The sequence below is a fragment of the Amphibalanus amphitrite genome, unplaced genomic scaffold (assembly GCF_019059575.1).
Source record: "Amphibalanus amphitrite isolate SeventyFive unplaced genomic scaffold, NRLGWU_Aamphi_draft 000333F_arrow, whole genome shotgun sequence".
NCBI lineage: Eukaryota > Metazoa > Arthropoda > Thecostraca > Balanomorpha > Balanidae > Amphibalanus > Amphibalanus amphitrite.
Window position 1 is genome coordinate 439300 of NW_024881828.1, and position 11547 is coordinate 450846.

Here is an 11547-nt window from a genome sequence, read left to right on the forward strand (position 1 = left end):
CTACCATATGATTGTGTATGGCTTCAATTTCTACAGATACTGCGCACTACGTTCAAAACTAGCGCGATCTCATTCCTGCAGGCTGCAGCGATGGTATACGTATTTTTGAGCTATTATTGTGATTATTGTGAATTATTTAGATCGGAAGTAAGGATATGGCTGTGACGAATGGAGGATATAAGGGTAAGATATAAGAATACCCATAACTGGACTGGGCTGATAACGATAAGACTATCCATTGACCATTCTTATTGTTTTCCTGTCAGTGCGTGCCTTGATTGTGATGGGCTCAATTTTGTGGTTACTTCAACTTTTCATTTTTTACATCACACATATTTCAACTTCACAGTCTTACAGTTTACTTTCCACTTTCTGATAATATTTAGGATAAGGGGCGCTAGTTCTGGATTGTTGTGATTCTACCTACTCAAAAACTGTACTGCTACCACACACTACTTTGACTTGTTTCGGTTTGATTTCCACAGATCACAGAAGCATGAGATGACAAGGTATGCACTTGCAGGCAAGATGAATGGAACATAATGACTTCATGGACCAGGAAAGCAAATCCACTGATGTGCTGTATGACCAGAAGGATTTTTCTGAATGTGATGACTTGGTGAGATTGACACTATTTTCTTGCTATAGAGAATAGGTACCAGGGTATATTGACATAGGTACCATCCAATCATTAAGTTTTGTAAGAATTGAGTTTGCAGTACATTCATAATATTCATGCCTGCAGTTGCTTGTTTGTCTGTGAAACTATTTACTAGTTTTCATCTGATGCCAGAACTAAGAAATGCCTCAAATCAGTTGGGGGAGGTTTGGTCAATGGTTGTCATTTTTAGCACATGCCATTTTTGGCAACCATGTGCTAAAAATGACAACGCTATCAGCTATTTTTAGCAACGATGAAGCCGATTTCACTCCTCAGCGAGGAAATCACGATTTTGGAAATACAAGCACTGATTTTGGAAAAGAAGTGCTGCCACCTGGTGCAAGAAGAAGAAACCAGCTTTAATATGGCCGTTGTTTGTATGGTAGTCCAACGTTGAAGTATACCCTTTTTTGTGGCCCGAAGTTGGAACTTTAAATTGAAGCATCCGAAAATGATCGATATTGATCGAAATCATGATGTTGATGAAAAAAATAATATGTTAAGTTGAGAGAGTAGGCCATTTTATCCAGATGCGGTGGTTTACTTCTTGAAATTATTTTTGCTTACGACGACTGCCATGTAATGAGGGATAATTAGCAGCCGTCATTAGCAAAAATAATTTCAAGAAGTAAACTACTGCATCTGGATAAAATGGCCTCCTCTCTCAACTTAAAATATTATTTTTTTCATCAACATCATGTTTTCGATCAATATCGATCATTTTCGGATGCTTCAATTTTAAGTTCCAACTTCAGGCCACAAAACAAACTACCATACAAATAACAGGCATATTAAAGCTGGATTCTTCGTCTTGCACCAGGTGGCAGCACTTCTTTTCCAAAATCAGTGTTTATCTTTCCAAAATCTTCATTTCCTCGCTGAGGAGTGAAATCGGCCTCATCGTTGTCAAAAATAGCAGAATCGTTGTCATTTTTAGCACGTGTGACAAAAATAGCACGTGCTAAAAATGACAACGATTGACCAAACCTCCCCCGACTGAAATAGGTTGTGCTGTCTATTTAGCTTGAATGTTTATATTGATGAAATAATATAATATAATATACTATTGACTTTCTATCTATCTTGCCATCATAATCTGCAATTTGTAACTGCACTGTATATATCCTCAATATGCATGCAGATTTGTCTGCTGGTAAGTGCTTTTATCTGTGCCATTTATCAATTAGCAATGCGCAGCATATGGCTGGCTAATTCCACATACAGTAGTAACTAGTAGGTAACCAGAACATCATATTGTGTTTAATTAGTGATCCGTCCACTGGCTCACTCATGATTCATTTCTGTGTCAGAATGAAGTTCGCCAGCTGGTGCAGTTCTCTCGAGCGGAGGTGCGCTCTGAACATGTGTGGCTGGAGCGGCTCTCGCTGCCCTGTGTGCTGGAGACGGCCCTCGAGACGCTGGCCTCGCTGCCCGACAGCCAGCTGCTGGCGGCTGCCGAAGCTGCCCAGCTGCCGGCAGCGCTCGGCTCTCTGCCGGCAGCAGCGCGGGCCGGGCCCCTGCCGGCTCTGCTGCGCCGTCTGTCGGGGGTCGGGTCGGAGCCCGCCCTGCGACTGGCAGCAGACATGTTCTGGGACCTCTACACAGCAGGTGAGAGCTGTGGCGGTAGATGTGACTGCTGCGAAATATATTCATACAAATTGAAATAGAACGATTTTACGTGACCTTCTTTGCAATTACGAGAAATTTGCCGTCCTGTGGGCGTCAAGTACCAGTCACCAGCGACTACCGAACAAATGTAATCGGATTTTACGGAGATAATCGCATGCCCGCGGTCCTACCGAACTGCATTGCAAGCCGGTGATTTATATTTTATCGCTCAATTTATTTGCGGTGTGGTTTGTTTGCCGATAAACGGCACTGCGAACTCGGTCCATTGTAAGGCTGGCGGCAATGGCGCTGTATCTTTTGCTGATGATATGCACCGCAAGTGCACGCAATCTGTTTCCCAGAATAGTTTTTAAACATAGTGCTGATCGGTTATATTACGATAAAAGTGATTGAAACCGGCAGAGCTGCTTGTAGCTCTACAGGACGTGTGACCAGATCGCGTGATAGGAACGCCACGGTCGCGTATGAATTGGGGTTTGGCATGCTTTTGGTGCAGTTTTCCTGGGTATTTCTGCATTCATTGACCACACCGTAGTCCGTACCGCTTTCGTTGTTACGCCAAAAAAGAAAAGCGCATTATATACCGCAATGAGCAATGCACAAGAAAATTCACAAGCATCTTCTGAACTACCTAGGCAGGAGGGGATATTACATAATCTGGTTCACTTGTAACATACAGGGATCTTAAATGCACTACCTGCGTCACGTTTTCCGCGTCTCGTTGTCCCCGTCAACGGACTGCGTTGATCCCCGCTGACGTTCGCCGTGTTCCCGTCAGATGTCGCCCCGGTCGTGGAGCGCTGCCGCTGCCTGCTCGCCTCTCCGGCCCTCCTGGAGCGACTCACCCTCACCGCCATCGGCCGGCGCGAGCTGACCCCGCTGGCGCGCCTGGCCGCCGCCAGCGAGCCGCTCTCGGCGCGCCTTTTCCGGCTCGTTCGCGCCGTGTTCGAGTCGAGCGGCGGCTGCGGCGCGGCCGCGGCGTTGGCGGCGCAGCTGGCGTCGGACGTACAGCCGCAGCTGCCGCCGGGACTGCTGCAGGCTCCAGCGGCGTCCCTGGTGCTCTCTGACCGCCGCGCGCCTAGCAGGCTAGAGACTCTGACGCGCCGGAGACGAGGCTCGGCGCACGTGCGGTGGCTGGCGGCGCTCTACCCGGACCAGATGAGGACTTTGTGTACAGAGAGGACGCTGTACGGGTGCCCGAGACTGAGGAGGCTACTGGCGGGGGCGCAGGGCCCCGTGTTGTGACCGCAGTGATCTGATCCCGGAATGTACGAGAGGACGTACTTTTCAGGGCGTTGATACTGAGTTTGATTTGTATCGGTCGAGGGTATGCTGCACCAGCGACCAGTGAGTTGGGTGTGACCGAATTTCTGCAGGCTTGTGCCATGTGATAGCGGATGATCGATCATTCAACGTTGTGATATTCAGTCTGGCCATGGCAATGGACGTATCTCCTTGCCTCATTGCATGCATAGTACTCAATTGGCATATCCTCCAGATGTTGCCGTGACTATTTGTGGCGGTATGTTTGATGCAAGAATGGTGGGCCGAGAGCGCACATAATCCAGGTGCTCTACTGAGACTGCACTTTACCTCATCGCCAGTGTGGAACTGGACAGGTATGTTCTTAAGCTTGTCGTTTTGCGATCTTGTTCACTCGCATGTTGTATGCAATTATAATCCTGTTTTAGCATAGCGTCATCGCAGTTCATTATACCAGTCATCGACGTGCATTAGCCAGACATGCAATGCAATAAATATTGAACGTTCGTAATTCCCGAGTCATGAAAGGAAATAGAGAGCAGCAAATCGTCCGATTCATTTATTGCATCTTGAGGGCGCCAACTGCACAGATCAAGCAGCCATTCAATGGCATAAATGACTGGTCGGGCAGTCCACAGGCGACCCGTAAATGAAATTAAAGGTGAGGCCTGCCATTGTGGGTCACCATAGCGATACGGTAGTAACGACACCCAGCCTCTACACACCACGAGGCCTAATCTCTATCGGTAGAGCTAATGGGTCACCAGTTATACCGAGCAAGGATGGGCCGCGCTCAGGTGGCAGCATGGCACAATCTGCCTCCACCGATTCACCGGGATTCAGGTGTTCGCCAAATGTCAGTGGGCAAAACAGAGGCCCAATTAATTCACCGACTAAACGAGCCAATTCTCTAGCATCGACATCACTCGTCTACAAGCGTCAGCAAAAGCCAGTTAAGTTTGTCCAATTGACTGACAAAACACAAATCTGGCATTCAAATGGGCAAATGCAACAAAAAACAGCTTCATGCATAACACACGCTCGCCCTGCGTGACTTCACCAGTATCACAAATCGTTCTCAACCAAGCTCGCCATGAGCAGCAAAGTCGGCTCACAACTTCTCAACAAAGTTTGCTGACCATGATACTGGTTTGAAGCATAACAAATGCTTGGAGCTGGATAACATTTCCTGCTTGACTTGACTACAATAACAACTGTTGTCAGTGACATAGCCCCAGCGACCGAGAAATAAATCACCTATACACATTGCGAACTAGCTGACAAAAGCAGCCACAACCAAGCTCAACCTCACAAATGGTATGACTGATCACACAGACTGATACCGAGTGCTTTTGATTGCACTAACGGCTCATTACAGACCACGCATCATATCCTTTATCTTTCGTTGACGCATTCCTCGCTGCTCAATACTGGCCAACCACCAATGTCGCCGAGACAATTTATTCCGACCTTCTCTAGCTAACCCTCTCAAAACTGATCTCGGTACCTATCGAACCCCGCGTACCGATCGAACTCGGCGTACCGATCATACCTATCAGCCGCCGGCGTCAGAGGGGTGCGCACCTCCCTCCACCGACCGTCGAGCTCGGAGTCGTCGGGCTCTCCTGCGCCGGGGATCCCTGATACGGGTGTTTCCAGCATCTGCGTCAGGTTGTCCCTGGAGGCCGCTGCCGAGGGCGGCGGCTGGTCGGCAGCCAGCAGCGCCACCTGGCCGATTATCCAGCGAGCCGCGTACAGCGCCGCGGCGTGCGTAGCCGCCTGAGCCGCCAGTGTACCGATTCCCTTGTACAGACCCGATACGCCCTCATCTTCTAGGATGGTGAAGAAGCAGTCGAGGGCGCCCTCGTAGCGCGTGCTGACGGGCAGTACCGAGGATCCCGTATCCAGGTTGTCCACGATGGAGCGCGTGCCCTGCAGCTGCAGCCGGTGCAGCACCGTCTCCAGCGGGTAGAGCAGCAGGTCGGCCGAGTAGCGACCCACCGCCGCCACGGCCAGCTGCTGGTGGCACCTGTCCAGGGGCTGGCGCGCGCGCGGCACCGCCCCGCGCCGCCGCTCGGCTCGGTCGCGTAGGATACGGAGTACAGCAGAGGCGACCTCCGCGCCGATGGCACTCAGGATGTAGTGCAGGATACCGTGCAGAGCAGCCGGTACGACCAGGGTCCACACTGGCAGCAGACGCCCGCCGCTGTACGGCGTCAGACCGGCCACGGCGCGGAACGCTCCCTCTGTGAACACGTCCAGCACGCCCGGCCGCTCGCTGGCCACCTCCGACTGTACCGACTCTGTCAGACTCGCTGCCGAGAACGGAGCCGCGGCGATCAGGCCGGCCGTCTTCAGCAGTAGGTGGCGGCCGGCCTGGCGCGCAGAGCTGCCGCGGGCCAGCTCCCGCGGCCAGGGTGCCACCTTGCTCACCAGATCCTCAGCGGCCAGTCGGAGGCCCTTCACGATCACCGCACTCCCCAGTCCCTTCCAGAGAACCCCCAGTCCCTGATGGCGGTGTAGGTTGAACAGCACCGGCGCTAGAGTGACCGGCGTCAGGTGGTAGCGACGGGCAGTGGCATTCACCTGACACTGCCGGCGCAGCACCACAAACGGGTGCGTCAGAACGTGCTCCACAATCAGTCCGGCCGCGTTCGTGGCCACCACCAGGTACTGGGTGTTGGGGGAGGTGGCCGGCTCGGTCGTCTGCTCGGGCAGGGGGAGGGACGTTGGGCGAGCACTGCCCCCCGCCCGACGCTCCGGCAGACGACGCTCCCAGAACGGAGAGTCTTCCCCGCGTGCTGCCATGTAGAACTTGTAGTCGTCCAGGCCAGCCATAGGGGGCGCTAGTAGTTCAACGAGGGGGTGTAGAAAAGAAAAGTGATCATCCGAAATTTGATTGCTATATCTTGATGTCAAACATCACCCTGATAAAGGAAGTGAAGTGACTATATTGTGAAATAATTTTCTCTACAGAAGTACTTTTGCTTGAACCTGAAAAATAAAATACCACTGGTTACACAGAGGTGAAAGCAACACAAGTTTAGCCACAATTAAGCCTGGCTAAGCTGCTAGTCAGTGTCCCCCGACGGCTCTTTCCAGTTTGTTGACCCCATGGTGCAATCAATTATCAAACCACAATCTGATGGAAAGTAAAACTGTGGCTGCCAAATATTTCAGCCCTAGGTAACTCAGATTGAACTTTGAAGTTTATTGTAGGAAAAAATGCATGCTTATAATCATTCAGCTCTGCACTTTGCAATGTCCAGCAATGTGCAATAAGCTTTTATAGCTGATCTTATCATCTTTGTAACTATGGGTGTAAGTTTCTGCCTCATTGTGGGTGCCCAACTCACCAAGCTCTACCAATTCCATGCAGGCTTGGCCTTTGTAGCTGCATCAGACAGTCCAGGACCCAGGTCAAGGTGACTGACCCATGACCCCATGACCCCAGGCCCAGCCGGTAAATGTCAAGTTTAAGTCCTAAGAAGATTTCATTGATAAATTTTTCATATTTTTACATTATTTGACATCCTGAATCCAAAAATGATACTCATATGTCTCGCAAATAAAAGAAAAAAACATAATCAAACCTGACCTAACCTTACCTACTTACCTATAACCTACCAACCTACAACCTACAAACCTACCCTAACCTAACCTAACCTACAAACCTACCTACCTACAACCTAAAACCTACAAACCTACAACCTAACCTAACCTAAAACCTAAAATTTTTGCTGTTTCATATTCGTATCAGAAGCGCCACAATTGTAGTTAGGACCTAAACTTGACATATACCCACAGCCTACGGTTTTGTAATGCTCATTGCTGGGGCCCCCATAACTCAGCAGAACTGGACCCTCATGCACATCAAAAATAAATCGAAATGGCTGAAATTTAAGTGAGTGCCCAAGGATAATTGAATTTTGAATCCAATTGGATTATTGGAAAGACTAAAAGAAGCCTACGAATTCACTGACAATGTGAATCCTAATCCATATGACAGTACTCATTCAAAGGGCAAACTCATCAGTCATCACCATCACCTACATAATGACACTTTGGATATAAAAATAATGTATTGTGGTAATGATGTAGGTAGTAAAACATTAGAAGAAGTTTTAGATTGAAAAATATAACATTTTACATTTTGAGCAAAATTTTAAACAATAGAAATCACCAACTGCTGACATTTTTGACCAATTGTGCACGCAAATTTTGTCAACAATGTGGAAACAATAATGTTTATGTGAACACTATCAGCAATTTCAGAGGCCGGTTTTACCAACAGAAAAATAGTCTCCTGCAGGAATTTTCTGCCTTAGCCCTTAAGACCGCTTCACATATGAACCAAAAATGGTAGACCTATCCGCTTACGTGCTCAGCACGCCTACTATGTGTATGCATGTGAAGCAGTCTTAGGGAAGGAAAAATTCCAGCAGGCGGCTATTTTTCTGGTGGTCAAACTGGCCTCTGATCATATTCTTCGCACCAGCATCTTTTTTCCGCTCCCGGAAGCCAGTAGGTGGAACTATGGTCATGAGTACCCAAATATGGGAACGTTCCCATTTTTGGGAACAGAGTTCCCAAATATGGGAACGGGCGTTCCCATTTACGGGAACGGAAGGTAATTTTTCGGCCGTTCGCCCACTAAAACTCATTATTGCATCACGTCTCAAAAAAGTGCACGCTAATTTAAGTATCTACTGAATCTCTATAAAATTATCTTTTATCTGACCGTTGAACAAGGAAATTGACCGTCGAATGATATTTTTAATGATTTTTTTGAAATGACGGAATGGTGAAAACATGGGTTATACTACATTTAACATGCAATTTAAAGGAAAATGAAGCGTTTTTTACATTTTGAGGTCAAGTATAATAATTTTCGCCTGGTTATTAAGTTTCATACTAGCGACACCAGATGCTGACATATGCAAGCGAACACGCGAACAGTCCCGAGGTAATATTGTTGACTTTTGGTCTCGGGGCGCACGACCGCGTGGAACGTCAGTGATTTTACCGAACTACTGTTGTAAACTCAGTTTCAGTGGTTTAAAATTATTCAGCTGTATTTTATCAGCCCAGAAAGACATATTTTATTTGGATGCTAGCTGTTTAGCATTGTTTTATAAGGAGCGTCATGAGCGTGGTTTTTGTCTTCCGTGTTTCTAAGCATGATCGTTTTGGGGGAATTTCTCTTATATAGGTCGCTCTGTGTGGCTTATTTATAATTTTTATGCTGATTTCGATCATTCCTCATGCCCATCCTACCAGGCCTTTTGCCACTTACACTCATCAAGAAAGGAAAAAACTAGATTTTCCATGGGACTAGGTGTTTTGAGGGTGTAACATATTCAGCGTTCCCATTTTTGGATACTTCCTTGTGCTCGTCAACTATCGGTGATAAACAGACAGGTGCTTGACATGTCTCCACCCTCGGCGCGGACGGTGGATATAGGTATGGAAGACCTTGTTGAACATCGCTGAGCGTTGTGAATTACGTAATCCTGCAGAGGGGGGCGTGTCCGCTGCGAGATCGACGGGAATAAAAGCGCAGAAGACCGGGCGAAACATGCGACGGTCTTGCCGGAAAGGTCATCTGATGATTGTTGCTTAACAATAATTTGCGGCGTTGGACATGATGCTTGTTAAAGGGACCCTCCCACCTTCAAAAAAGTTAATGAATTGGCATGAAAGTGATGTCGCTCGGTTCAGAAAGAGCAAAAACGAATATCTACCAAATTTCATCGAAAAATATTCACCAGTTTTCAAGATATCAATATTAGACTTTAACTTTTGTTTACTTTTTGGGATCTCCGCTGTTCCTAGCGACTTTATTTGATAGTGCGGCATTTGTTGCGCGCAAAGCAGCATATACCACCGCGTGCTACAAAACGTTTTAGTCAAACATTTAACGGACGTTCGAAAGCCTGATGACGTCATCAGATTCCCGTAATGGTTAAGAGATAGGGACCACGCTGGTCCCACCCTGCAAGTAAAGGGAAGAAATTTCTTGAACACCATAAAGCTGCGGGGGTTGCGACCAGGATAAATGGTGGTTTCTGAGCCTGGCCGCAAACTTGGCTATCTCAACTCAAAACTAATGTTAAGGTGGGAGGGTCCCTTTAACCAATTTACTCTGATAGAGTATTCAAAATGCATCAATCAACTCGTTTTGACAACATCTCATCAATCTAAGAAACGCTTATAAATTGTGGAAGTAATTTCGTTCTTGACGGCACCCATAGATCACCATGTGCCGTGGCAAGCGATCCAATAAATGAACAGGTAGGAAAATTGTATCGGTTCGATCCATGGAACGCTGATTAGTTAGTTCGTGGACTAGCCAGCTTCTCGTTCTGTTGCATCAAATGTTATATTGTAACGATGGAAAAACTTTGCTCGGATGTCAGTTGGCGACTACACGAAGTTTCTTGAGGGGTAGCGGTAGTCGGTAAAGTAATTTATGCTACGACATTTTTAACGCATGCAATGATCCCGATAAATATCAAATTAAAGGGACCCTCCCACCTTAACATTAGTTTTGAGTTGAGATAGCCAAGTTTGCGGCCAGGCTCAGAAACCACCATTTATCCTGGTCGCAACCCCTGCAGCTTTATGGTGTTCAAGAAATTTCTTCCCTTTACTTGCAGGGTGGGACCAGCGTGGTCCCTATCTCTTAACCATTACGGGAATCTGATGACGTCATCAGGCTTTCGAACGTCCGTTAAATGTTTGACTAAAACGTTTTGTAGCACGCGGTGGTATATGCTGCTTTGCGCGCAACAAATGCCGCACTTTCAAATAAAGTCGCTAGGAACAGCGGAGATCCCAAAAAGTAAACAAAAGTAAAAGTCTAATATCTTGAAAACCGGTGAATATTTTTCGATGAAATTTGGTACATATTCGTTTTCGCTCTTTCTGAACCGAGCGACATCACTTTCGTGCCAATTCATTAACTTTTTTGAAGGTGGGAGGGTCCCTTTAATGAAAAGAGCCCCTGAAAGGCGTCGGTGAAATCGTTCCCAATTTTGGGTACGCCGTTCCCATAATAAGGAACGCTTGCAGCGCCAGTGTACGAGAGCGTTCCCAAATTTGGGTTCGCGGCCCGGATGATGGACTGCTTTAGAAATAGGGGAACGATTTGAAACTACGATGGGCCTTACAATATCAAACTCTTTCCCAACAATATTGAGACAAATATCAGGCGGTTCACGATCGTTTTATATTTTTTGGACGTCATTTAACGGTTCTTTTTCTTGTTTTAAATAATTCCTACATGGCGTTCCCATATTTGGGTTTATCGTTCCCAAACATGGGAACGAAAATGCGTTCCCGAAAATGGGTACGCTTGACCATAGTTCCGCCTACTGAAGCGACGCCATTTCAATGTTGATGTAATTCATAATCCAATATTTTCTACTAGAAGCACGACCCATTAAATTAATGCTCTTTATAAGGACAATTTTCTCTTATTAAAATTACAGCCTATGAAATTGATATTAACCCATATAAAAATAAATATTATACCCACCACAAAACACTAATATCAATATCAACCGCGCGCAACACTGCGCGAATTTTTGCATCACGTTCGTCTCTGTTGCGCAAATAAACATTCAATACAAATAGAGATGGGAATCGTTTCGAAAGCACAGCGGCCATTCCATTTTTTGGCTACTCGACAAGTGATTGAAGCTCGATTGTGTTGGATTGTAATTTACAGGGGCCATTTATCAATCAAAATAATAAAAAAATCATTGACATCCAAGATTTTGGTACCATTTTTTAATTACGCTTCACTAAATGTTTTAGAACTGCAAGTTTTCCGCCAGAAAACACGGCGAATAGACCATAGGCACCAATGTCCAATAATAAGCCCCGATTGAAAGGTCTTTTGACGGATCAAGAAATTGGATGATACCAGTTGGGACGTTTCCCCAATCCCCAAAACGCTTTCGAATTTCCTAAAACTAGGACCTCACTTG

General features: G+C 46.7%; 2 protein-coding genes across 2 annotated transcripts; one reads left to right on the plus strand and one right to left on the minus strand.

Moving 5' to 3' along the window:
* Nucleotides 1-48: 48 nt before the first annotated feature.
* LOC122388723 lies at nucleotides 49-4101 on the plus strand. Its single transcript, XM_043380092.1, has 4 exons — nucleotides 49-183; nucleotides 486-619; nucleotides 1972-2269; nucleotides 3069-4101. Exons 2-4 carry the CDS (start codon nucleotides 533-535, stop codon nucleotides 3533-3535), a joined length of 852 nt encoding a protein of 283 aa, XP_043236027.1. The 5' UTR covers nucleotides 49-183; nucleotides 486-532; the 3' UTR covers nucleotides 3536-4101.
* On the minus strand, nucleotides 4097-11162 carry LOC122388722 (solute carrier family 25 member 46-like). Its single transcript, XM_043380091.1, has 2 exons — nucleotides 11094-11162; nucleotides 4097-6547 (listed from the first exon to the last, which is right to left on the minus strand). The coding sequence occupies exon 2, from the start codon at nucleotides 6389-6391 to the stop codon at nucleotides 5042-5044; it is 1350 nt and encodes a 449-aa protein (XP_043236026.1). The 5' UTR covers nucleotides 6392-6547; nucleotides 11094-11162; the 3' UTR covers nucleotides 4097-5041.
* Between the last annotated feature and the right edge of the window lie 385 nt (nucleotides 11163-11547).